Here is a 27384-nt window from a genome sequence, read left to right as displayed (position 1 = left end):
AAGGGAATAAAACCACTCCCCTCCTCTTCCTTCTCTTCTTCTCCTCCTCCTCCTCCTGGCCCTGCCAGCCACCTTCTGACGGATGTTGGCTTTGGACGGGACCCTCTTGCAGCCCAGCTGCCGAAAAAAAAAGCGCCCATGCGCCCATGGGCCATCTGGAATCCATCACCGGGGACGCAGCCAAACCCTGTCCCTGCCCGCTGCCGGCAACGCTCTGCTTTCCAGGGGAGCACCTGCGGGCGCAAAGGGGTCACCCCCCCACACACACAATTCCTGGCACCAGAATCCAGCCAGAGACCCCCATTGTGCCACCAGCAGCAGCTGGGGAGGGGATGGGCCGCCCCACTGCCACCGGGGTGGGAGCAGGATGAGGGAAGCCCAAAGCGCGGCAGCCGGGGGGGGGGGGGGGGGGGGGGTGTGGAGGTGGGGGGGCAGCCCCACGCTGGGGGAATGGTGGCGCTTTTCCCCTCGCCGAGGGCTGGGTTGGTGCCAAGTGCCTCATGGCTAAAGCAACTGGGGAAGACGGGACATAGAAACGGGGGGGCTGGGGGAGCACAAAGGGGTCCTGCTCCCCCCTCATCCCCTTAACACCCTCATCTTTCTAATATGAGTAACAGGGGAAGTGGGCGGCACTGGGGACCAGCGTGGGCCCCCCCGCCCAACCCTGGACGAGCATCCCCTGCCGCCATGGGAACGTGCATCCCCAGTCAGCCCCCGTGGGCAAACCTGATGGCACCAGCAGGGTTAAGAAACACCCTAACGAATGACAGCTCCAAAATTAACGAGCATCCAACATCCGCATCAACTTCTACACTGACGCGGGAGGCAACAGGAGCCCCTTTGCTTTTAAAATCCGCAGTGAGCAGCTGAGCAGGGAAGCGTCCCGGGGTGGCACAGCAGCAAACTTATGGCTGGAAACGGTTAAAAGCACATTTTAATCTTCTCCTTTTCAGGTCCAGCAAAGCGGACGCGGCTGTCGGAGAACGAGAGGATGGGGACGGGAGGAAACGGGCTTTTCATGCCGCCCTGTTTGCAGAAGGCGCCCGCGCTCTGCTTCAGTCTGTTTTTCTTGGGGATTGAGGGAAACTGTTCAAACATCCTCAGCGGAGCCAGCGGCGCGGTGAGCAGGAGTCATGGACGGGGAGTGCCGGCCCCGGCGAGGTTCCGCTTCAGGTGTCGGCCTGTAAAGCCAAAAATCACAGCCAAGGGTCAGGGAAAGGTGCTGCCCCGGCACCGGAGCTGGGAGGGAGCAGGGTTGGGCGATGGAGGACCACGAGATGAAGCCCCAGCTCAGCTCTGGGCTCACACCAGGACAACGCTGCATGTGGATGGCAATCCCTGGAAGCTGCCTCCTCCCAGGAATGCCGCTCCTGCAATTTTTATTCACAAACTCCCGCAACATCCATCTTTTCAGGGCCATGGAGCCATCCCTTCCCTGTTGGAAGCAAAGGCACAGCCCGAAGCCCTGCTCGGCTCCCTGCAAAGCCATGTCTCTCCTTCCGTCTCCCCCCAGTCAGTAACTGGGAAGGGCTGGAGCTGAGGAAGACCTTCCCCAAAGCCACCCCAGCCACTTCAGAGAGATGTGGGATCAGCACAACATTTTTGGCAGCTGCCACCCACGAGCTGGACCCGAAACCACGGGAGGGTGCAATGCGGCAGCAGCAGAGGACGGAGGGCAGCGTAACAGCCCCGGGTGCTGCTGCTCGTCAAGCAAATGCGTCTGAGCAGGGGCAGGCACTGGTTCCCAGTTAGGCAGGTGGCACCGAGAGCTGGGACGAGGGCTGGCTGTGGCACCTGGCTCCCAGGAAAGGCTGGGGATTTACAGCCGGTAGCATCCCTGTGGGCTCACTTTGATGCTCGCCCCCCCCGCCCCGACCACCTCCTGCCCAGGAAAATCTGACCAACACAATTTTTCACCACCCGGGGTTTTCCCATGGAGGGAAAGCTGGGGAAGGACTACATGGAATTTTATATTATGGCTGGAAAACTTTCCACATGACAAAGCAGCTCCTGGGGAGCAGATGTGGGGCTCTGCCCCCCCGGCCCCGGCCAGTCCAGCTGCCCTGGGGAGCATCCCGCATTGGCAGAGTGAGGAGGTCCGAGGCACTGCACCGCACTGGGATCGCACTGGTAAGGGGAAACTGAGGCAGGGAGTGGGGGGAAGAGATCTGCAGACCCCCTGGGTTGTGCCTGAGATGTCAGGATCTTGCCCCAGAGAGGCCACGAGCTCCGGAGCGCAGCGGGGAGACGGATGCTGCGGAAAAGACCCAGCTTAGAGGGATAGCACCTGGCTCCGTCCCAGGCACTTGGCTCAGGCTGGGAGATTAAAGGTAGCCAGCCGGGCTCGTCTAACGGGAAACATAAACCTCTGCTGCCGGTGACCTGGAAGGGCAGCACCTTTCCCAGAGACCTGCCCCTCCAGGATTAACGGGGGTTGCCAGAGCAAAGCCCAGGCTTATTCCCAGCCCGGCGAGACCTGTGTCCTCGCTGACAGAAGCGGGGGTGGCTTGGTCATACGCTTTGCGGGACACCAGGGAAACCCCGCGGGGATTCTGCCCCCACCACTGCGCTGCCTGCGGAGCTTCCCGGGAGCCGGCTTTGCGGGGAATCTGGCCTTTGAGTAAAGGGGAAGAGACGGCTGCTGAGCAGAGAGGAGTCTGCAGCCACCAGGCCCATGGGTTTAGCCCATCCTCCTCTGCATCCCTCCCTGCTGGCACCCAGTGCCCTCGCGAAGGGGCAAACCAGAAAAATAAATATATGTATGTATTAGAAATGCAAGAGGATGCTGAAACCAGCAGCCACAGCCGTGGTGCGACACAGGATTTCATTCAATCGCCCCACAGAGCCGGATGGAGCTGCAATGGGTTAAATATTGCCTGGCCCACTGCCCCAGGGAGAGCCGGGATGTTCCCAGGTGAGATGTGGGGGAGCAGGATGCTCTCCCAGCCCGACCCCATTGAGTTCAACCACAGCCCCGCACATCGGAGCTCCGCAGGCAGTGGGGTGGGAAAGCATCCCGCTGCCGGAGAGGTTCCCAGCCAGCCCCGGCCTGAGGAAACGACAGGTACGTCAGGTCAGGCGGGCGAGGGGAAGGGCAAGGAGGGATGAGCGGCGCAGGAAAAAAGTAGCAGGTTGTGGGTGCTCCTGCCCCAGGGTATCACCAGCCCTGGCGCGCCACTGACCGCCCCCAGCTTCCGTGCCGATTTAACACCCCACGTCACGCAGCCCTCCCACGCCACCATCCCCCCGTCACGCCGGGACCACGATTAGGGCTGGCGCGAATAAGCTGACCGGCGGCGAGGATGCTCCGATGGCTGGAGCCCGGGGAGGCCGTTCGGGGGAGCCCTCTGACGCGGGCGCAGCTTAGTGGGATTAGCGGGCTGTCGGACGTGACTGCGAGGCAGTCGCCTGGTGCTAATTAAAGACAGGATATATTTAGGCACCCGGTTATCCCCTGCCTTTCACTTATTTTTAGCTCCCAGGCTGCCAAGCTGGGGTGGCACATGGGGAAGGGCACGGCTGCGGGGCAGGACGGATCCGTCCCCGGATGGTCCTTCCCATCAAGGGATGGAGGGGACCCCAGCCCCATGTCCTGGCTGGAGCTGAGCCCCCACCAGAAGGAGACCTCTGACCGCACTGTCTGCAAACCCCAAAATACAGCCACAGCCCCTGCCATGAGCCAGGCACAGGACTAATATGCCCCCAGGGCTCATCACCAGCTCCAAGTCCCAATGCGGTCACGGGATTCCTGGCTGCCACAGAGCTGAGCAGCATCCAGGGGTGGCCAAATTCCCCCTTAGGTGGCCCATCAGGTAGAGTCTCTCCCAGAGCAGCGAGACTGGGCACGCAGATGGGTCAGAGTATCACTCAATAAATGTGAGCTGGAAAAAAAACCTTCCGATTTATTTATCCATTAAATCTTTTGGCTCCAGGACCAGGTGCCCTGCACCCTCAAGCCCAAGGACAGTGTCCAGAGCCATGCAGGGCCATGGGCTCCCATCGCCTCGGCCACGGCTCGCCCCAGTTCCCTGCTGCCCATCAGAATTAGCTAGCCCATTTGAGCGGGTTTACGATAATCATCAAATAACTGGTTCATTGACAGCATGTCAGGCTGAGAAGACAGACTGAGCCCTCGTTTGCTGATTGCTAATTAGCTTAACATTCCTAATCCCTCATTAGCGCCTATGAAGTAAGCTCTGAAATATGAGGTCAGCCCTAATCAGCATTTAAAATATAAAGCCCACTGGCACATGATGGAGGCGGGAGAGGGGGGGCAGTACCGGGGGCTTCCATGGCCAGGGGGAACGAGGTTGCACAGGGCAGAGCCAGACGCGAAGGGTTAAATCCTGTGGAGCCACAGAGAGCTGCTCACCACCCCAAATCTCAGCCTCCCCGCACTCGGTGAATGTCCGGGCTCCACACTGGGGGCAGGCGGTGCCATTCGGGGTGACAGCCATGAGACGTCCCAGGTTCCCCTCAAGTCCCATTCCTTGCTGTGCCCAGCTGGACATCAGCCCCAGGAATCACAGCATCCCTCTGCCGCACTGAAACCTCTCCCTTTGCCCCCTGAAACCAGGCTTTCCCCGCTGGAAAACTCCAGATGGGCCATCCCACTTGTGTCCCCGAGGACGGGCGGCAGGAGGGATGGAGGAGCAATCAGCCACGGTAAATACCCTCGGCAATTAGCACCATGTCCCTGCTCTGGGGCTTTCCAGAGCGGAGGGAGACGGTGGGTTTTTCGGGTGGGTTTTAACCCTGGTGAGCTGAACGTGTCCAAGTGGAGACGACAAGTCCAGGGTGACACATACGACATCCCTGGGACAAATTCCAGGCAAAAGCACCTGCAGGCGAGGCTGACCTGGCCCCAATCCCCCTGCATCGGAGGGACCGTGGGCCACCAGCTGCCAGGGATGCTGCCACTGTCCCTGCTTATGGCTCTTCTTGCGCCATTTCTTGGGGGGCAGCTGGGGAGCACCCCCACACTTGTACCCCACACCCAAGGGCGGCTACAACCCCCCCCAAAGCGTGGGTGTGTCCCCATGGGCTGCTGCTGCATCTTGGCACTGGGGGCAAATGAGCCCCCAGGCTGCAAAGCCCGGAGGATTTGGGGGCCTGGAAATGCCGCTGCTGTCAGGGGGGTGACCCAGAGGTCCAGGCAGCGGCTCGACGGGACGGGAACAGCCCCATGGCTGCAGGTCACAGACGGCCACCAACCCCACCATGCCAGGCGAGGCCAGAGGAGAAACATCCCCAGGAAGGGACAGAGGAGCAACGCTCCGAGAGAGCCTGATTCTGCCAGTAAAACCCCGATTTGAAGCAAAACACGTTGAATTTCTTTTTTTTAATGCACACAAAGGCACAATAAACTCATCCTCCCACACGGCTGACAGGTATTATTGGGCATCATCTGGCCAGTAACAGCTTTCCAGGTCCAACCTCCCTCCAAACCAAGCGGGAATCAGCACTTTGCAACCTGGGTCCCCTTTTAGCTGCAGCCAGCGCCTGGGCTGGGGGCTGAAATCCCACGTGTTCCTCTTCTGGCAGCTGGTCCGGGGGGAAATGGCCTGGCCCAGTCTGGTCTCACCTAAACCCAGGCGAAGTCAGAACCGTAAGCTCACAGGAGCATCACGCAGTTCACCGGGATGGACAAACCCTCCCAGCCCCGGGGACGTGCCCCTCGCTCAGCTTCACCCTTGAAGGACACTGCTGCAAAACCTCCCGTGGGGCGACTTTTCCCTGCTCACAAGGCAGCCCAGCCCTCCTGCACCACTTATTATTATTATTAAAAGGCCCCAAAAAAGGGGGAAGAGGCTGGCAGAGGCGACAAGCCCTGATGTCCCCCTGTGCTGCTGCTGCAGGTGCCAGAATTTGACAGGGCCACATGTTGCTGTTTGGTGCATCCGACAGCAATTCCAGCTGCACTTTCCCTCCGGGTCAGGCTGTCAACAGCTAGGGGCTGAGCACCCCTACGGGTTGTTTCGGCTTTCCCCCTGATTCCCATCTTTGAAATTCCTGGTAAGCTGCCTGCCGGCAGCGGGACTTTGCCCGGGGCCTCGCTCGCACCCTCTGATCCCAGGGGAAGGATTCAAATCTCCGTGTCAGCATCAGGGAGCGGGCATCAAAGCACCCTGAGCTGCCCTCGTGCATGCCGTCATTCAGGAGGAAAATGGCCCTGATTTGCTGCGGCTTAATCCTCTGGAAGAACAAACTACTGTGGACTAAGGGCAATTTATTTCTGACTAGGGGAACCTCTACAGGAGGGCTGCAGGCTTTAAACTTAACCCTAATGAAACTCCAGCTACTAAGTCTTAAAAAAGGAGAAAAGCGGGATGTTCCCATGAAGATGTAATTTGAAAAGCTCTTGTTGCCATGTCTCTGCTCGTCCCCAAGGAGCGGGACGAGAGCGATGCTCCTGGCCCCCTGCGGCGGTGGAGGTGATGCTCTGGACTCGGTCCCTGGGTCACGGCCAGCCCTTGCTCTGCACCAGGTCCCTGCCCGGAGCCATCACAGCCTCCCGCCGTGCCAGAGAAAGGCCATTTTGCTCAATGCTGCAGGAGATGTAACAACCTCCTCTCCCTCTGTGCCTCCTGTCCCTTCGAGCCGTGCCGTCCCTCTCCGCGTGGGCAGGAATATCACTCTTTTATGAACTGACGTCAGCAATGACGACCGCCGGCGCAGCGAGAGGCTGCCGGCAGAGGCACCGCAAGTCTCCCGTGGATGGAGCTGTGCTTCGTCCCCAACTTCTGCTCGGCAGCTTCCCCGGAGAACGAGGACACGGGATGTTTTGAACATCCTCGGTAGCAGCGAACAAGGCTGAGTCCAACCCCCCAGACACCAGCGTCTCCCCAGCTCTTTATTTCCAAGGAGAGGAACAAGCCTTTGAAGGCTTTTCAGGTGGCGAGTGCACACCTGCGGATGTTAAAAGCAAAGGGCTGGTTTTGGAAAGGTTTTGGGTGATATATTAGCACGAGAGCCTAAATAAGTGGGTGCACAAAGGGGCTACGTAGCTCCTGCTGCCTCGTGCCGTTTGGCTAATGCAAGCCAATGCCATTCCCGTGCTGCTGGCAGCCGCTGCCCTTCGGATTTTATGTAGTTGCACATCATTCATAGGCCCATCAGCTGTGGTGCTCAATGGCGGTCAGTCCCGTCCTCTCCTTGTCTGGCTGTTTTCTTCTGTTGCTCAGCTACGTTTTTTTACCCCTTTAAGTAGGGACTGACCAGGAGGACCCTGCATTAGCCGAGACACAGGACACGATACACTTCAGGGGCTCTCGGTGGAGGCTGGTAAATTCTGGGCTTGAGTTTCAGCGTGGAAAGGTTTGGCTTATCCATACATCTGGCCCATACATCCCAAATAGCCAAAGGGCAGATTTACTCCGACACCCAGACACTCCGCTGGCTATTTTCTGCCCTGCCAAGCAGCCGGTTGAGCCGCACCCCCCACGCCAGTCCTTCAGGGAGACCAAACAAGAGACACACACGAGTTTGAATTTATGTATAAAAAAAAAAAAAAAAAAAAATTATTTATTTTGGAGGAGGATTTGAACATCGACATGCAGGTACAACATGAATAAAAATTATTGCACCGCTATTATGTGGCAATTGTTCAAGTTTCTAAAAACACAGAAATTCCACACTTTCTCGTTACCTAGGTAAGTGCTGAGTGACACGGCTCGGCAGAGCCCAGCTCGGGAGGTGCTCTCCCAGCCACCTGGATATGGTAATCGAACACAACGTAAACACACACTTCTGTCAAATCTTCTACTAGAAGTACAGAATTATCCTTCACATCCAGTAAGAGAAAACCAGAGAAAGACTTTATCCTCCCCTCTTTGGAAGAGAAGAAAAAAAAAAAAAAAAAAAAAAAAAAGATTTAAAATACTCCAAATCACACCTTAATGCAAGTGTGGCAACCAAAACCACTGGTCACTCCTACCCCTTCCCCGGCAAGCACTCTTTAGTATATTAGCAGCCAAAGGCCTCTGACATTCGGACCCAGGAGTGGCCGTTACAATGCTAAAGTCTAATATTTACAATAAATATCATCCATTTCTCTCAGTTTGCAACAGTAAGAGACAAAGGGTAAAAATAACACTGAAATGAAGCATGGGGCAGGACGCAGGAGCAGAGAGGAGCTGCAGAGGCTTTGATGCTGTCATCCCAGCACGGATGAGAAGCGGGAGACGCATCCAAGCCAACAGAAGGAAAAGAGGGAACTGAAGCAGGAAAGCAGGGTGTTTGGATGGTTCCATGCACGGCTCATTCACCCAATGCACACCACGCGCACGCAACTTCCACTTCCCACCCGTCCGACTCGGGGATATCCACGGAGGCCGAGCCCTCGGCTCGCTGAGCGCATCGCTCGGGTACCGCGGGTCCGATCCCGCGCTGGGGAAGGCACTCTTGCTCTTCACACACAGCTCTTCCAGCACCTCGCTCCTCCCCAACACGTTTTTGCGAGCTTATTTGAGAAGGTATTTAAGCAATTAGCAGAGCAAGGAATAAGTCTTGGATAATAAACCTGGTTTATTAGCAAAATTTTATAGAAAAAGTCTTTTTGCCCAAACTTTTTGCTAAGGTGCACTGTCTAAATTTGACAGAAGGTGGAACCGGGATGACGGTGCACCTGGCACTCTGAGGGAAACTGCAGGACTGACCAGGAGCAGGGGGTACGGGGCTTCACTAGGATGCTTCCCTGGTAACGCTGCTTGGCTTTGGCTTCCAAAAAACCTGTTTTTTTTTTAAATTGCACTGATCGCTTTCTGTACCATAGCTACAAAAGAGGTGACGAAATATACCTCACCTCTTCTTCGGCCAAACCAGGCAAAAGCAGCAAAAGCTGGGACACAGCGAGGTTTTTCACTCCTCTCTTTATGCATGAGAAAGGATAAAACTCTACGATTCAGCGCTGTAACCACCGGCTGCGAAGGGAGGGAGCCAGTGGCTAACAGAGCTGGTACCTCCAGAGGGTCCCATCCCAACCTGCTGGGATGAGCCAGGTTACAAACTCCTCTCTCCTAAGAGCGGTGGTTGACTTTCCCCTTACGTTTGTCAAACGCAGAGCCCCTCATGGATGCCCCAGGAGCACGCTCACTGGAGGAGCCGTGCCACCGCAAGGAGAAGGAAACAGGCACCTGCCACCCAGGGAACAGCCAGGTCGGACCACGTTCTCACCAGCTCCGGGCTCACCACTAAACTGATACAGAGACTTCCATCTTGCCAACGTTAGGTGCCCTCAGGAGATAAGCTTGAGGCTTGTCTTTGCAATTACTCAGGATGCTGAATCAATTTTTCACTGTTCCTGCCCATTTTACCATATAGCGTACTGCCAATCGGACCTTGTTTCTCAGCAATTTTTTATTAGATCAACCCATCGGGGAGGAAACCGGCCAGATAATCACCAGATCCCGCCAAGTCTGTTCCTTACTTGCTATCGCTCCAAATCAGCACAGAACGATGCTCATCAACAAGAGTGCTTGGAGAGGCTGGAGATACCCAGGACCTCGACAAGGCAGTGGAAATACTGCGGTTTATAATCGCAAACCAAGTGTATACGTGTAGGCTACGAATTCCGGGAAAAAGAGCAAAGAGACAGCGCAGCAGGCTCTGCTCTCAACACCGTCACAGCAAGATTTATTAACGTGTTATCTGGGAGCGTTGAGGCTTTGGTTAGTGTATCAACAACACCATACATGTTCACACAGACGCACGGAGTAAACGCTCATTTAAACATGATTTAAAAATAAAATAAAAAAAAAAAAAGATCAAACCAAACCAAAACTTGGTCCAGAAATGAAATCCAAGCAGCCAAAATCAAGTATATAATGGGGGGAAACAACGGTTATACAGAAAGAGGCAGGGGGAGATTCCAGAGATTTCGGTGATTTGTGGATTGAGCTGAAACCAAGTCGAAAGAGATGGAGAAAATATATTCCTATATGAAACCATATTTGCATGTAGGGGAAGCGAATCAGAACTTCCAAGTTCAGAAAAAGCCAAGACAATGAAGGCGGCGTCATGAAATCAGACCAAGAGAGGCAGGTTTTAGCTTGAAATACTGTTGCACAGTCAGTTCTGCTTCTAAGGGAGTCAGCCAGTGAGCAGGATACTAGACCTCGCGGGTGATCCGCAGGGAGATACACTCAGACAAGACTAGAATAAAAGCTGAGCACAATCTGGGACAAATGATGGGAGTGTTCATTGAGAGGAACCTTTAATTGGATGAAGAAATGGCTTACAGTGCTACAGGTATCACCACTCGACACGTTTATTGGTGTGTTATTACTGATCTACTCCTCAGCAAAGAGCACTGTTATCCAGAGTCGGTCACACATAAAGCAAAGCAATGTCTAAACCTAAGAGCAAAGAGTAATTTTTTTTTAATGGAAAGTGACCTCAGCAGTGGAAATGGTCTAGCTATCAAAGCTGAAATCTTAAAATATCACATGTGTTTTGAAGTCTGCTTGCAGCTTGTCCACAGAACTCGAGGAGTCAGAACTCTTCATAGGTTTGTTTTTTTAGTTTTTAAAACGGGCAGATGCAGAAAACTCAGCAAGTTTCCCAAGCCCCAATTCCGAAATGTTAAGGAACACCTTAAAACCCCTACCTATTTAGACTCACCAAGAGAAGGAAAAGTCTCCAAAGGTCATTTATCGTTGAGATAACTTTGCCCGAGACACACTGGAGAACACGCGACTACAAATTTCTCTACCTTAAAATCGACCTACAAGGCACCCCTTTCCCGGGGTCATTTATTCCGAGGCAGGGCAAGTTATGAATTGAAGCCAGAGAAAGGAAGATAAAATATCACTAAAATTTTAAAAACAGAGGGAAAAGTTGCCATGTGTCCCATAAAGGATAAGTAAAAACGATCCCAAAAAAACCCAGCTTACGGATTGGAGATTTCTCTTTCTGATAATTCCATTGAAAACTTAATTTTAATTGGTATTAAGAGATGACAGTCCTCTCTCTCTGTCCGACCCTTCCAGCCAAGTCCCTCGCCTCTGTATCCGCTAAGGATGCATGGAGGGCTGGGAATGCACATGGTGACAAAGAGGTTCTACTTGCACCGAAGAGGATTTGTAGCTCCAGAACAACTTGCGGACAAGAGAGTAGTTTCTTCTGCTTGTCAAAGGACATCGGATTGTAAATTCGAAGGAAAAAAATTGTGAATTTCAATGAAATTCAAAAGTAAGCTGCCTTTTTTTGTACTCAGAATTTTTGGGATCTCAAATAAATGTGGAATTAGAGGGAAGAGCACAACCGGCCCTCAACTTGGGCAAAATGAAAGGTCTGGAAGGGAAAAAGAAAATAAAAATCAACAAACTGTTTCTTAAGCCCTGCTTTAAAGATACCCTGTTCTAAAGAGACCTCAAACGGCAAGCATTACTGTGTACAAAAATAGAATAGCAAGGATGAAAAAACACAAAAAACAGTATGAAAAAAACCCTCCCAAAAATAGATGTACACAAGTTCTATTTTATATTAGTGTATATTACAAAATTCAAACATGCAGTCTCTATTTTGAATGTAGAACGCTCCAGTCCACGTGTACCGGGGATGCTGCTATGTTTTCTTTACAGCACCATCATGTGACAGGGGAAAGTCTTGTATTTTTAACTGATTTCCAACCTCTTTGCTTTTTGCCTGCGCGGGAGTCCCTTCTTTACAGGGCCTCGTGCTGCCACCTGGCAGAGGGGAGGCTCTCAGAGCTGCTTGTCCAGGAGCGTGAGGCGGCTCTTTCGACGGAGTGATTTTGCAGCTACCTCCCAACGCTTCAGATGTTTTAGCGCTGCAGAAAGCTGCCTCCTTTTTTGCCACCACGGGACACGTTGCCGAGTTTAAGGACTCCGCGCAGGACCCACTCCTCGTGGTCAGACCGTCTGTGCTAGATAGTTTGGCTTTCTCTTGACACGCTCCTGCTTGTGAAGTTTCCTGCTTTTTTTGTTTGGAATCTCTCTCTTCTTTACAGGAGGCTCCCAAATGGGGGAAATCCTTTCTCTTTTCCACCTCTCCGGAAACAGATATACTGAGCTTCAAAGGGCCTAACACGCTCTGAGCTAGTGGCACTAACTGAGACACGGAGAGAGCTCTTTCGAAAGCACCGGGGACGAGGAGCGTGGAGGACACGGGACCTGCCGGGCTCGTTTTGCTGGCGGCTGAAGCACCCTCTGCCTGGGACGAGCTGGGCTGCTTTTCAGTACTAGGGCTTTTTCGGGACGTTTCGCTCGCGCTTCCCGGAGACAGAAACGAAGTGCTGTGCTGTTGTGCAGGCTGAAGGGTCTCCTTGCGATCCTTCTCACCACGATCCGCGGGGCTCGCCGAGAGGGGAGGGCTCACGCTTGCCGTGCACCACGAAGAAAGTGCCAGCAGAGGTTTGGAATCCTGTTTTTTCTGACTGCTTTCTGTTAGCAGAGGGTCTTTCAGGTCAAGCTTACCACACGAGGCCCCTGAAGAGTCACCTTCTTCAAGTCCCAGGAGTTTTATAGATGGGCACTGTACATGTTCTGTGCGGTCTGTTGTTTTTTGAGTACTTGTAGCTCTCCCTAGGTCTTTGATTGCTTCAGAAGACTTGTCTTTTGGACCAAGACACTCAGAAGTTTTGTTTTCTGGCACTTTCTGTTCCTTTGCAGCTGTTTCTGATCTTAGGAATGGCTTTTCTGAATTAGCTAATTTTTCTGGAGAAGTTCTTGGGGGGACCTCTGATGGGGAAGGGTGCACACTGATTTGCAGTGGCTCTGAAACAGCCTTGGCTTGTTGATTGTTTCCCTTCTGCAAATCTTCTGTACCTTTTGGATCTTCAGGTAGAAAGGCATCATCTTCAATACTGTCTTTGCTTTCCAATTTAGACGAAAACTTATTATCCTCATTAAAAGAATCTGAGCCTTGGTCTCCACCGTCAGGGGGCTTGTCCAGTCTTCTCCCATCCTGACTATCTTCCGAACCATCATCCGTTTCATCTTCGGAAGAATCTACTTCTCTGATGGCCTCTTGCTTTTGCAGAGACTCCCTCCTCTCCACCCTGTCCTGCCGAATAGCACCCAACTTCCGAGAACCCGGCTTCTGCAACATCCCTTTTTCCGCCAGCCCAAGTTTGCCACCCGTTGTTTCATTCGCAGATTCTTGTAAGCTCTGGAGACTGGGATCCCTCTGTAGCATCTCCTTCTTAAATTCCGAGTGAGAGATATCCAAGCTGTGCTTACGCGAGGAAGCCAGCTTCTTCTCAGAAGAGGACAGCGAGGCAGCCAGTTTCTCGGCCGATTGCACTCTCTTTAGCAAAGGAGACCTCGGGGGCTCAGCACTTTTGGGGCGAGAAATTTGTCTCACCAGCGGTGGAGAGGAGTGTAGTTTTACTGGAAAAGACTGAATAATACTGGAGCTGCCAACTGAGTGTCCCGGTAAAGGAGATGGGGAGCGCTGCGGTGACGTGGACTGTGGGGTTGGTGACGGAGTGTGAGCTAGCGGTGACAGAGGGATGTTTCCCGCAGATTTACGCCTTGGAGATCTGTACTGCCTTTGAAGCTTTGGTGCTAGTCCATGCAGAGAGCTGGGTCGGATGTGTCCAGAGCTGGCCGGAGAATTGGGAACACTGGAACTGGGAGAGCTACTCTGGGAAGAATTGCCACCAACTTGAAAGAGAAGAAAAAAAAAAAAGAAAAAGAAAAAAAAAGGACTAAGATGATTAATATATATTTGGCCATTAAAACAAATTATTGAAAATAAGACATGCAAAGCGAAGACAAAATGCCATGTTACCACAAAGCACTGCAGTAATATCACACGGTAATATTGCACGGCCTCTGACGGAAAAGTCACATCATTGTCACACAACACCAGAATATAGTAAGAAACACTCTGCTATCAGAACGTTTTTTTTCCCTGAGAAAACCTCCAAGTGGATGAACCACGTGTTCCATTACTATTCTCAAGATGCAAATCTCTTTATTCCACCAGCTGATTCAATTTTCAAATATGACTTTGCCACACTGTTTTGATTCCTTTTCTCCGAACTAATCTAGAAAATGTGTCAAACTGCTACAAAAACACCGCAACTTACAATACACGTTTGCATCAAAGTGAAAGGATGCTGTAGTACAGCAAATGCATTCTTAAAAGGATGTATGGATTTTCATTTTTAAATGAATCAATGAATGAGAATATATCCATCCTTAAGGTAATCGACATGACAGCTGTCATTTTATTTCACAGACTTGCTGCCTGCTGCTGCGTATTTTACTTCAAAAATTAATCAATAAGCAAAAATCTTCTCCAAGTTTTTTTTCTGTTTGTGTGGATCGTTGTTGGTTTTTTTGGTTTGTTTTGTTTCTTTTTTTACCTGAGTGTACAGACTCGGGAGTGGATCTGTAACTCTGCGTTGGCGACCGAGGAGACAGGTTGTGAGTTGGAGAGCCAGGCACGCTTTCTCCAGAAGACAGAGAGCGGTTTAGTGAAGATAAACTCCGGCTGGTGTGAAGCAGCGATGCTTGTTTAGTGATCTTCCTCAACAAAGAACTCTTCTTCTTACTGTGGAAGAGCATTCAAAAGTTGTTTACAAGCCCAAATGATCTATTACCTTTATTGGCATATTTCAGTCAATTTTATGGCACAGTCAAAAAGAAAACAAAAGGAAAAGAAGAACTACAGGACATACCTGCTGATATGCATTATCTGCAAATTGATTTGACAAGATCTCTCTTACATTATCTTGGCTGCCATTTAATTTTCACAGAGAAACATCAAAACGAACCTTTCCTGACCATCCTTAGTTTTGCTCTTCTTGTTCCTACGAGCCATCTTGGATTTGTAGCTGGCTTTTCGAGCTGGACCAACTTTGATGGACGTGTTCTCAAATGGTGTGGTGGAGATGGACACTTTATTTCCACTCTGTGAGAAACAAGACACAGAGACGTTGCTTAAAACGGGGCTATTCGAAGCAGATCTGGAGGCTAAGCAGGTAGGCTGCTAATTGATTGCTGCCTGCCATCTTGTAATCCTTTGTCAAACTCCATTTCCCCCTTTGCATTTCCACCTATCATTTATTAAGGAATTGCTGAGAGAGAGCCCTCTTTAGTCAGGCTTTCACAAATGATTAGCTCAGACCCCAGCTGGCAGGTAAAGCTTCCCAGAGCAGATAGAACACAGCATCCGACCTCTCCCATGGAGATCCCAACTGCCTCAATTTAATACTTGTAATACTTGGAAACTTGAACAAAGTGATATTCTGTCACCAATCCTATTCCCAGTACTCTGACTGACGGCAGATGTGAGCGTATCAGGCAGCTATCGTGACGAATCTGCAACACAGAGCATGGCTCGTCTCTCTCATCTTAAAAAAAGATAATTCTGATTGCTCCCCTATTTGCAGTCCCACAGACTTCTGTCTCTTGGAATGGTCCAAAACTTTGGGGTTTATTTCCGTAAATGGATTCAGCTCAGAGGAGGCATCAAAATGCAAGTCATTTAACTGGATAATTTTAAGACCAACCATTACAAAGCTGCTTTTAAATATCACTAGGAATAATCCTGGAGAAAGCAGTATTAAAGGTTCATAACATCAGCACAGCCTAAAGGCAAAAAATAAAAGTAATTTGGAAAATTTTTTAAGGTATTTGTTTATTAAAGTGATGTTTGTGGAAAGGTATACTTAAATCTTCTTAACCTTTGTCTTTACTGCTGATAAAAATGTATCTGACGGGTCCTTATTTCTTATACAAATTATCTGAGTTTAGCTTAAATTACATGCAGAAATTTGGGAGATTTAGGGATCAAGCCACAGCAATGAGTTCTTGCAAAGCAAGGACCAGGTGCTGTGTACATACTTGTATTTCAGACAATGCCAATTAGACACCTACGGCGTTTTAAACAAGCTTGCTCATATTTTCCAAAACGTAGCAGCGTCCCTACCTTCAGAATCAGCTCCACCACCTCCGTGTGCACCAGCCCATGGACCGGCTCCCCGTTGACATGGGTTATCAGATCCCCTTCACGCAGACCTGCTTCGTTCGCTGGCCCACCTTCCTCCACGTGCTGGCAACGAGAAGGGGATGACTGATTGGAGAAGAGGAATGTACAGGATCTCTGGCCAGATCAGACTCAAAGCCCATCCATCTCACCCCTCGCTGCAGCCAGCATCAGCTGCTTCAAAGAAGGCTGAAAGACACCACTGACTGGCACAGCCAAGCACAGAAATCTGTGCTCTTCCCGATCCAAGGCAGCCAGCCAGGATGGTTAAGCTGATCAAGAGACCAGCTCCTCCCAAAACAAAAGAAAAACACTTCCAAAATTTTTCAGCACTCGGGAATGTTAACTAGATACCCTTGATTTCCAGACAAGCATTCAATCTTTTTCAATTTCTGTGCCATCCCAAATCCAGTGTCCTTCCATGGACCTGCTGGAATCCGCAAAGGCCAAGAAACTTTTAAGACAGACATGTTTTTGGAGTGCCTCTATTGCATCTTATCCCAAACAGAATTTCTTTCTCCATTTTTCGTCCTTTATTTTTTCCCCCATGGACACGTTGCCTTTCCCCATCGCTGTTCAGAAAGCCTCCTTTGCCGTGAGGAGACAGATACACTTGAGAACACTGCAACTCTCCCTCTAGCCAGAAAAGACTACAAATCAGTATCTTGGTAAACTCAGCATTTTTCAAGGAAAGCTGAGAGGAGCAAGGGAAAAATGCAGCTTCAGATTATTTTTCTAGGTAAGAATGAGTGTTAAATGATGACCAAAGCGTATGAAGTCCAAATTGTCTAATGAACACAGAGATACAAGGAAAAGAATGAACCACCTTTACCCTGACTCCGTTCTCCCTAACTACACAATTCAAGCAACACTGCTTCAGGGAACGGATCATTCCTAGAAGTCATATACGTTAACAAAAAAGGAACACAGAGATCAAGTACCAGAAATAACGGGAAGGAAGAGATACAGACATGGAAACCAGACCTTTTAGCATAGCACACAACTAAGCCAAGAGCTAAATCCCATGGCAATCAGCGTAGCAGCAGTGATGCTTTAAGGCTCGCAATCAATTCCAAGCGACTGCTTGGAAAACCCCAGCAGACTGAACTGATCCGAAGCAGGCTGTAATCGCTAACACAGGTCTGAATAAATTAGCTACGACTGGCCCTCATGCAACAACCCCAATAAAGAAAACAAGGGTATGTACACAGAAACATGCTTTAAAGTTATGTGCTACAGGTGAAAGAAGGTGGATCCATGTAACCAGGGAAGAAAGAAGGAGAGAAAGGTTGCTGTGGTTCTGTGATGGGCTTGAAAACTGCTACAGGTAGAACCCAAAGTGCTGTTATCGATTTCTTTATTTTTAAAGGGTTTCCCCTACCCCAAAAAGGTAACTTTGGGTTCGAATAAGGAGCGAGAAAACAGGGTGGCAAAACACAATTTTTAAGGCTAAACCCCACAACCCTGGCTAAAGGCATTTCTGGCCCCAAGGGTACTCCTTTGAGAAAAGCAGAGACATACCCAGACCATGTGATGCACAGTGTAGATATCACTGTCACCCATATAGACGCGAATGGCACGGAGAGTGAAACCGTATTTCTTTCCAGCCCGATGGATGATGATTGGTGGTTTCAGGTTTGCGATAGCAGGAGAAAAGTCGCGGCTGGGTGAGGAGTCCCTCGAAGATGGGTTGGAGGATAGAGAATGAGGTGACATTGGACTGGCCAATGGAGAACACGTGTGGTGATCTACAGTGATGACACAAAGGTGGGCAAAAATTAGGAAACCAGGCCTCCAAAAGAGAGAAAATTCTTGTTAGAGAACAGCTATGAAACCATCTCGCCAAGCGCTCTTAAAGCTGGTGGTGTGCACCAGAGCTGGGTTTGCCTGCAGCTTCAACTAATTCATGCTTCAAAATACAAAAATTGGCAGTGTTTCCAAAAAAGCACATTTGGAGGTGTGTATTTGATCCAGCAGCACTGCTTGCCTAGAATTATGGTTGGGTCACAGTGTTTACTTCTCCTCTTTCAGGGACTTACAACCCATCATAAGCATTTGCTCTAGGCACAATCCTGGAACACCCCATTTCAAGGTTATGATATATTATCCCCCTCCAAAAGATCGAATAGTTTCCAGATCTTGGTGCAAGTTACACGTTGGTGCTGAGATAAATCAAAATCAGTTAGTATTAAACCAACAAAAAAATCAGTAGGCGATCAGGACAGCAACTACACCTAGGTAGTTTTGGTAGTGCTTTAAATTCACAGGGGCAAAAATATTTAACCCTAAAAAATTAACTGCTGCAGGGACTTTGCTACTGAAAAACAACATCACAAATGTATTTTAGAGCGCATTTCCCAAACGAAGAGCCAAGGGCTGGGCTATCGGATGAACTATCTGACTCTGCTTGCTAGCGGAACAACATCCACTTTTAAAAACACAAAGCAAATACAGAACCCCTCATTTTAAAGTGAAGCTGGTCAACATCAGTGAAATAAACCCAAAGAGCAGGAATATTAAATGCAGCTGTAAAAGGTAATCCCTAATCCATTAAGAAACACCTGCCGAATCGCCCAGCGCATATTTACCTGGCAGATGAGAGCAGCTCTGGAGGAGCCTTTGCTGGGTGATTAAATACACATTTTAGAGATTTTCATGAGGCAGACTGTAGTTTGTAAAGCAACCAACACCCAAACCACAAGAAATGTAACGTGCACCACCACGACGGTGCACAGAAGCAGCCACATTCCTGCCTCCGGCTCCCCGGCTCGAGGGGCAGCAGGCATTGCTCTGCCAGCGGGGTCCGCTGGGTTGGCGCTGGTGGCCCAGCTGCAATTCCCTGCTCCCATCTAGGAACAGGTACAGCCCTGGAAATACAGCAAGGATTTATCCTCCGGAAAGAGGGACAAAGTCCTTGTGGGGAGAGCCTCCTGCTGAACCGGTCTGTCACAGCTCGGCATGGTCGGGCTGTTCGCTGGAAGTTACCGCCTGGCATTAGGAACTGCCAAGGAGCCAGAGCCGGCCAACAAGGTAAGCTATCCAGCCATAACTTGCTTTGTGAGTTATTCTCGCTATTGAATTCTTCAACGCTCATTCTCAACCAGTTTACCTAGAGTTACTGAAACTTCCCGGTGCACGAAGGCACCAAATACATTCAGCTCCCAGACAACACTATAGTTAGCACGTGGGCCCCCAAAAATTGCACCTTGAGGGTTAAAATCGTTGCGTGTCTCTACACCTCCTTGCCGCACCATTGTCTAGAGACCAGCCAGGAGCCAATTTAAACAAAACTGGGGAGAGAATAAGGCCCAGCTGCCATTTGCAGAAGCTGCAGTCAGACCACACACACAATGCTCCTGTCTGTGGCAAAGCAGCGTTCATTATCCTGCTGAGCAGTAAATATTACACCGATTGTAAAAGTTAGATCTCTCCCCTCCTGCCAGCGAGGGCATTATTCCAGGAGAGGGAAGGGGGAGGGTCTGTCTGCAGACCTTTTGTTTAGTGCTTGCAGATTCTGACAATGCCTCACCCGAGGCATTTCTTACCTGAGGGAATCAGGAGAGACAAGGCAGTAGCGGATGCCGATTTAATCACTTTATTGACAGGTCTTGAGGTACGTTTTTCCCCTGATTCCCCAGAGAGCAACCTGTGTCGTGCCCGCCGCACTGCCAAATCGCTGATGGCTTTTGGAGTGGTAAAGTCTGGGCCTTCATTGCTATTACTGCGAGCGCGTGGATCAGAGAAATCTGCAGTGCTCCCAGCTACAGTTTAAATTAAAACAGATTAGAACCACAGGGAATTCCTAACAGTCTATTCCCCTACAGGCAAAATACATTAAATCAAAGTCATGTTTACATGAAGTCCAAGAGTAAATTTTCCTAAGAAGAAACCCCAGGGCTTGAATTTTTATTTACAGAAACGGTGTTATTCTGAATACAGAAAATTAGCGGCTTCTGTTCTGTTGGAAAAGCTTGCTAATGAAATCACGTTGCTCAGTAGCATTTACATGAATCCGAGAGCTGCGGTGCAGTTCTGCAGGCAAGCCATTTCAATGGGATCGTTCACAGATGAAAACAGGTTTATGGAAAGTGCTCCATTTTTACAACCAGCAAGAACTGTCAATCTTAAAGTTAAAACTGCCTGTAATAGAAGAGCCAGGTTCTACTGGAGTTGCACATAAAAAATCCACTTTAAGAGAATACTAAGGTACTAAAGTCAGGGAAAGTAAAAATGTGGATTGCAAAGGCAACCTTAATTTGCCCCCTTCTGTGCACCGCTGCAATTTAGTCTTGAATTACTTAACCTGCCATACGTATATATAAAATGCAAAGTAATCTTGAAAATCAGACTGGGCATGCAACAATAGCAGATGCTGGGGGCTGGGGATGCTGTAGTCAAGCTTGGTGCCTCAGTTCCCCATCTGATACCTTAAAGGGGCACTGTGAAAATACATTAATTAGAATTTACAAGGTGCTCAGAAATGAAAGTGGTGAGCATCACAGCAAGTCCACGAGGGAAATTAATCATTCTGTCTTCAAAAGCAAATTTTAAGCAGCGTGCAATAAATAAAGCCTAAGGGCCACATTTTGAACAATGAAGGCAGAACAAAACATTGATCATCGTTATTTAAGTAGGCACCACTGCTCTGCATACTAAGTAAAGCAGGAAGTACCATGGAAATAAAAATTCAAAGCACCATTCCCATAGACCTCAGTACCAGATGCCAGTTCAACATTTAACAGCCACGAAGTTTCAAATAAGGCTCCCAGACAATGAGGAACCCAGAATCGGAGGCTGCGTGTGAAAAGGCTGCGATACGCATTAGAGGCGCACTCCGAGACAGTGACAGGAATGAAATTCTTTTCTTGCAGTCCCCTGCCTCTGACTTAACTTTGTAGGCTGGGGACACTGAAGCAATGGTATCCCTGAATCCCATGCTCTAGATTAAAGACTGCTCAAGTGCATTAGGCTCTAGGGAGCAGGTTGCCCAGGGAAGCTTCATTTTTGCCTGTTTCAGCTTGTAGATATTCAAATTTGCAATAATAGTGGTTCTTGCAATCTTTAATAGCGTGTTTCTAAGCTTTTAGTATGAAATTGAGAAACTAAGGTTCCACTATGGTACTTTTGTCACCCGAGTATGTGGTAGCTTACTTCCTTCGCTCCTACACATTTGCCCATGGGTTAATGGAGTTCGTGATGGCAGCACCCCAGGCCTCTTCTGGGAAGAAGAGCCACAGAGGCGGGAATGAGACAATTTTGGAGGAAATTTCACAGACTGCATTGCAGAAGAAGAATAATGATATGTGGGGATCTTTGGCTTTACTCTAGTCTGGAGGCAGATCTCCTCTAAGGCATTTCCACCTTCTGCTATCAATCCACCATCACATCTGCCCAATGCCCTTCACCTTGTCCTTGTCCAGTCTTGCTGCCACTCTGCCTTCTTGCTCAGTACCCCTTTCCTCTCCTTTTCATCCTCAGTGCATCCACAATTGCTTTGCCTGCTTGCTCCCAGTTTCCCCCATAAACTTGTTTCTTATTTTCTTACCCAGTTAGTCCTTGTTTCCTTGTTCTTCAACGCTACAATCTAATTCTTCCCCTAAATATGCCTTTCTTCTCAAATATTATCTCGCCAACCTTCAATTCAACTTCTTCGCTCTCTTCCATTGGTCCAAATTTTTTCCTCCTTACTACTTCCCACCAGTTCCCAGCTCTGGCCTCCTCTGTACTCAGAAAAAGGCAGCTTCGCCCTCTGCCTTCCCAGTGCCCTGGAAGGGGCAGGAGCTGGAGACACTGCAGCCCCCAGAGCCCAGCCCTGCGCCGCAGCAGCCCAGGACAACATTGCAGGGAAGGTCCAGTGCTGGACCAGCCCAGTGCTGGAGAAAGGCCTCAGGATGGACAAAGCTTCTGAGAAGTCAAACACTGACTTCTAAGACTCACTTTCCTAAACTTAGGCTGCACTTTTATAAGCCTGCAACTTGGCTAAATTTGGGGATATTTGGCTGAGACAGCAAGTAGCACGTTCCTGACACAAACCCCACTCCCCTAGCAAATTTCAAGTCTCTACTCTAAACTAGAGCCTTCCAAATAAATAAAATCATAGGAAGCAGGGATGTTTTAGTATGGCTGAACACCCATATTGTCCAGCCCCAACTTAGCAGTGATCTGCTCCGACTAATGCGTAACACAACCCAGTGGTTGTAAGTGGGCGTAGATCATGTGGGTCTCAAGGATGAAACAACCTTAATCAATTTGAAGTGAGAAGACTGAAGTAAAAGATGTACTTTTGAAGAAATAAACCACCAACGTTATCTTAAAGACAAGCACAGCCACAAAACTATATGAAAATAACCACTTAGCATGAGACATTCACATCACTCGACATCCAAATCCACAGTTTCACAGAGTTAACATCTGCATGCTAACACGCCTTTCTTGGGGACCACAACACCACCACATTGAGCACGTACCTGTCAGCGTTGAGGCGCTGCTGACGGTCGTGGAGGGGGTGGTGGGTCCAGCATCAGCTTCCAGCTGCAGCTCTTGCTCCACAGGCTGTTCTGGAATGGGCACCGGCAGCCCCTCCCGCGACTGCACAGTGGATAAGAGCATCCCCTCGGACTGCGGCCTTTTGAGAACAGTTCCCTCGTCCTCAGCAGAGATGGCAAAACGGGGCATATCGAGAAGCCCCGAGCAGCGTCGTCGGACCGTCAAGGGTGGGCTGGAGTCACTCTCCGTGTGCGAGGATTCAGACATAGACAAGCGCTTACGCAATCTAAGAGAGAAAACAAGACAGAGCCCCTCAGTTGAGTTAGGGGGATAATGAACGTTAAAGAGAGAAAATAACACACAGCCCCCAACTCAGACATCTGAAGCCAATTTAAGGTGAAGTTATCATTAAGCGCTAAATCATTAGGACGTAAAACAGCAAAGGCTTGCGGCATCACCTAGTCTAGATCTCCAATATTATTCCATTGTTAAGCTTCTAAGGAAGGAAGGAATAAAACCAAATCCTGGGCATTCATATCTTTTACTGACATTTTTATTAGAACACAAGATTTTTTTGGATATTCTGAACTTTAGAAACTTTGAACTTTCCTAATGGTTCCTCTAATTTGTGACAAATGGTAGAAGCCTGGCAACACCAGACTTTGGACTCACTGATGTTTGAGAAAAACCTGCTCTTGGTACATCTCCAACATAACTAGCATTTCCAAAAATGAAAGCTTTACTTAAGAAACCTTTTAAGTTCATTTAAAGTATTTGCTACAAATTTAGGAGGTGTTAGTACCTAATTAGACACATTTAAGGACTGTATCACTTCTACACATTCCTTTTCAGCTATTTATTCCACCCTTCAGGCTTGACCAGTAGAAATGCATCATATGAAGTATTCCTGACCTAACACTGGTCATGTAAAGTTTTGGCACAGGTCAGTTTTTCTCAGCTGCTATAAGAAACCAAAAGACTTAGTTCTACAGAACTTACATTTCAGGAGACCCAATCACCCAGCTGCGGTCTCGACTCTTCAAGCCGCCAAGGCTGTCCAGCCGGTCATCTTTTTCTTCGCTCAGACTCCGTTTAGTTGGTGGTGGAGTCTTCCTCTCTTCGTGGATGGAAAGACGTTCCATGCTGCTGTACACCTGCATGTAGCAAAAGATCCTTCCGTACAGAGAAAACAAACCTCTGTGGCCTTTCTGATCAGGGGGCATAATCTTTTCTCAAAATGAAAGATGTTCCCTGAAAGCATGAACTTGGCAATGTTCTTTGACTAAATAACACAGCGCAGATGTGACATGCTCAAAGTGTGCCAGGGAGGAAAGAAAAAAACCAAGCTTTGGAAACATGAAAGATACTTTTCTACAACAGCACCCAATATCTCTAATCTGGAAACATCCCAGCACACCACAGAAATACTAAGACTTTTTTGAAATTACTTGACTTTTGTTCTTAACGATTCTCAAATCTAAGAAGAGATATTGCTAAAGCAGGCTCCACAAGTCTTGAAGGCTAGCATCTGGATCTTGAAATCTTACTACACAAATTCAATTCAGTGATAGGCATCACGCTCATGACCCCATTTCATTATCAGTCTATCAGCATTGCCCCAAGCTTATTTCAGAACAAAAAAGTCCTGCCCTCCTCAAGGAATCTACTATAATGCTGACAGCTTAATGAAAGTGCCTTTCTTGGTTTTACAGCCGTCTTTAAATAATTAAATGATTAAGCAAAAAAATCCATCCTTTTAAAACTACACTTGACTGTGGACCTAATTTACATAAGAAGAGATTAATGAAAATAATGTTATTAAAAATTCAGAGCATCAACAAGATAACTATTAATAAATCATATGGCTGAATTGTCAGACAAGAATTTCAAAATATAATGAGCCTTTTATGCCTCCCACATTACAAATGCTGTATAATTTTCCCGGTCTTAAAATAAATTCATTAAAAGTGAACTTTTTCTCTTTGTGGCAAAAACACTGAACCCTAAAGAAAAGCTTCAGTCTAACAGATGAATAATACTCATGGTGAGAAAAGGCAGTATGTACTCATGAGAACTTTTTCAAAACCTCAACTAATCCTCAGGTCCAATTTTAAACATACTTTTGGTGATGCAAATCAGGAGCGACTCCATAAAATTAACAGTAACTGTTACTTAAACCACTGTAGCCCAGCTGAGGACAAAGAAGAACGAAGTGCTGCTTCAAAACTGACTTCAGTAATGGAAATTTGGAGGAACTGTCATGAAAAACTGAAACATCTTTCAGAGGCTGCAAGTAAAATTCCTACTCCCATCTCATCAAGAAGAGGGAAATAACTGTTTATAGAGAGGGCTGACCTCAAAACAGCATTTCTTCTCCCTTCTGCCCCTCCCCAAACATACTTTGTTTTATCCACGCTAACAGCAGAGTTGTACTCCTTTGTAATGCCCGTAATCCCAGCTTATTTCAGGTCACCTGAGTAAGAAGGAGACGCGCACAGACCTGAGTGAGGCATGCTGAACCCAGAAAGCATGGCTAGAGGGGACCTCTTCAGGGTTTCCTGTCCATTTCCCCACCTCAAAGCAGAACCAGCTCTCTTGTGATCACCTGCCAGATGTTTCTCCAACCTGTTCTTAAATGCCGCCAGTGAAATTCTACAAATTCCCCAGGCAACCCAAGCCAGCGCTTAATCATTGTTCAACATTGGAAACTACTACTTATCTATCCTATACCTCCTTTGTGCCCATGATTTCATGTCAGTTCTGGGTAGAACAGGAAGACCACACTTTCCTTCTAGCAGTTGTGCATCTGGAAACACATTAGGCTTTATGTTTTGTAGATGTTGGACCATTCTTGTTGCTTTCCTCTGGACTCTCTTTTATTGGTCCATGTTTATTTTAAAGAACATTGCCCAGAACCGGATAGAGTGCCCCAGCTAAGGCTTTCCTACTGCTAAGCAGATGGAAAGGACTTCTTCGTTTGCCTTGCCAAAAATATTTGTGCTATTCCAGTATGGTAACTGCCTTTTTGCTTCTATAATTTGGCACTTCTAACTCATGATGCACTATATACCCAGATCCTTCTCTTTGAAAACGTCACCTTTTTTTCTTCAGGCTGTATTTGAGACGATGAACAGCAGAGATGCAAACTTCACCTGTGCTCCTACTGCATGGGATCCCTTTGATTTTAGACCATTATTTCAAAATGTCAGAATCAGTTTTCATCCTAATACCACCTTGTCACCTACTGGAAGACCCTTTCAGAACGATACCGTTCGAAGCAAATAAGCTTTGGACAACCCCTACGCCAGCATCCAAGTCATTAGTAAAAACATCAAACTGTATCAGATGCAGGAGAGACCTCCGCAGTACCCTGCATATTAGTGAAACATTAAGAAATACAAAACCTCATTCTCCAATTATTCTTGCACTCACCTTCTAACAGGCCACAAACTAGCACAGAATAAACAACGTACAGTTTTTTCTTTCCTCAGTGAATACTAAACACCATGCGACTCCCACACATCATCTGCATGATTAAAATCTACCCCATACGAAGCAATGAAATTGTGTTCCTCACTATATTTTTTCTTTCAACAAGCTAGCATGCGCCTACCTTGCTGAACCTTGGCGAGCATGAGGAAAACTGCCGAATTTCCACATGATCATCATCGTTAGTGTCCTCCTCTTCTTCTGAATCCAGGTGTTGGTACCGTTCTGATCGGGCTGTGAACAAGACATGGCACATTTCATCAGTGCGAGGAGCGTTGGCAGCTCTCACACCTCAAGCTCTGCATGCTTACCCACGAACAGTCTTTGCACCAATTCCTACTTGTCTACTTAGAAGGAACTTTCATACAACCTTAAAGAGTATTTTCCTTAATCCTGAAACACATCCAGACAGTTGCGCTCATCCTGTACAATTAGCAGTGAAAATACCTCCTTCCTACTGAATTTATCTTACACCATCAGCTGTATCCTATTCTAAAAGCAGCAGATAGTCAGCAGGTGTCTAATCCTGCAGACCCTTCGTGGTAGGGATGTTTCTTCCCTATGGCAAACAACTGTATGGAAGGAAACACAGAAAACAATTCACTGTCCCAGTTTCCAGTAAACAGCTTTATGATTGTACAAAGTCTGTCCTGCATACACACAGACAAGCTTTCTTGAAAAAATAAAAATATTTACCCCCAAAAAAAATATTTCCTCTTCTCCCTCCTACCACTAGAAAAAGGATTAGGTTTTGTGAAAGAAAATGGGCGAGCAGCCAATATGCAGAGCTATTTTTTAATGCAAAAATCTAAACTGCCTCCAAAGAGATTTTGAGCTTTGAGATTTGCAGCACTGGATTTCTAAGCCAGCCACACTGGATTTTGCAGGGCAGGCATTAATAAGTTTGGCTACAGAAAGCTGATAGCTATACTGAGCCAAATTTGCTGCACTGTATCAGCCAGAAAGCTACTTTTGTAAATTCTAAAATTTTCTGCGTTAGGGTTTATAACAGCAACGCCAACTCTTACCAGTGTCTATGTGAGATATTTCCTGACATGAGAATTCCAGCCTTTATAAAGGGCTCACATCAAAGTCACCCCGACAACCTGCTGAGCACGCCTGGGCACTGGGGGAGTTTGCCACCACTCCTACTTGACAGACCCAGTGATTTGCACCACTGAACAGAACGTGGTGCTTTTACCCAGCAGGATCCCCTGACGGCTGCTGTGCTGAGCCTCTCCCAGTCACTGACCCCTTTCACTGACCAGAGCTCAAGTTCAATGTCCAGTAAGTCCAACGAGCTGGGGGAACACATCACCACCTCAGTTTCTACGTGTATGTTGTACCAATGTAACCTCAATACATGAAAAAAACCACACACTTCTGCCCTCTCTGCACAGCTTGACTCAAACTGCTCTCCGCAGCGAGCACGTGGAGATTGCTCAGTCT

At 48.4% G+C, this 27384-nt stretch overlaps 1 protein-coding gene across 7 annotated transcripts in view; it reads right to left on the bottom strand.

Annotated features, from left to right (window-relative positions):
* Positions 1-9607: 9607 nt before the first annotated feature.
* MAST2 (microtubule associated serine/threonine kinase 2) overlaps positions 9608-27384 on the bottom strand; it is a 195115-nt gene continuing 177338 nt past the window's right edge. For all 7 annotated transcript variants that reach the window (XM_074596793.1, XM_074596794.1, XM_074596796.1 and 4 more), the window contains 9 exons: positions 26060-26169; positions 23446-23600; positions 22428-22732; positions 19506-19721; positions 17482-17708; positions 15904-16026; positions 14747-14883; positions 14336-14523; positions 9608-13628 (listed from right to left, as the gene is read on the bottom strand). In XM_074596793.1, coding sequence (XP_074452894.1) covers positions 11566-13628; positions 14336-14523; positions 14747-14883; positions 15904-16026; positions 17482-17708; positions 19506-19721; positions 22428-22732; positions 23446-23600; positions 26060-26169 — 3524 coding nt within the window. In that variant the 3' untranslated portion in view covers positions 9608-11565. The remainder of the gene's footprint in view (positions 13629-14335; positions 14524-14746; positions 14884-15903; positions 16027-17481; positions 17709-19505; positions 19722-22427; positions 22733-23445; positions 23601-26059; positions 26170-27384) is intronic.

Source organism: Larus michahellis, chromosome 8 (assembly GCF_964199755.1).
Source record: "Larus michahellis chromosome 8, bLarMic1.1, whole genome shotgun sequence".
Classification (NCBI taxonomy): domain Eukaryota; kingdom Metazoa; phylum Chordata; class Aves; order Charadriiformes; family Laridae; genus Larus; species Larus michahellis.
The sequence above is the reverse complement of the archived record's forward strand: the minus strand, read 5'-3'. Positions and strand labels throughout refer to the sequence as shown.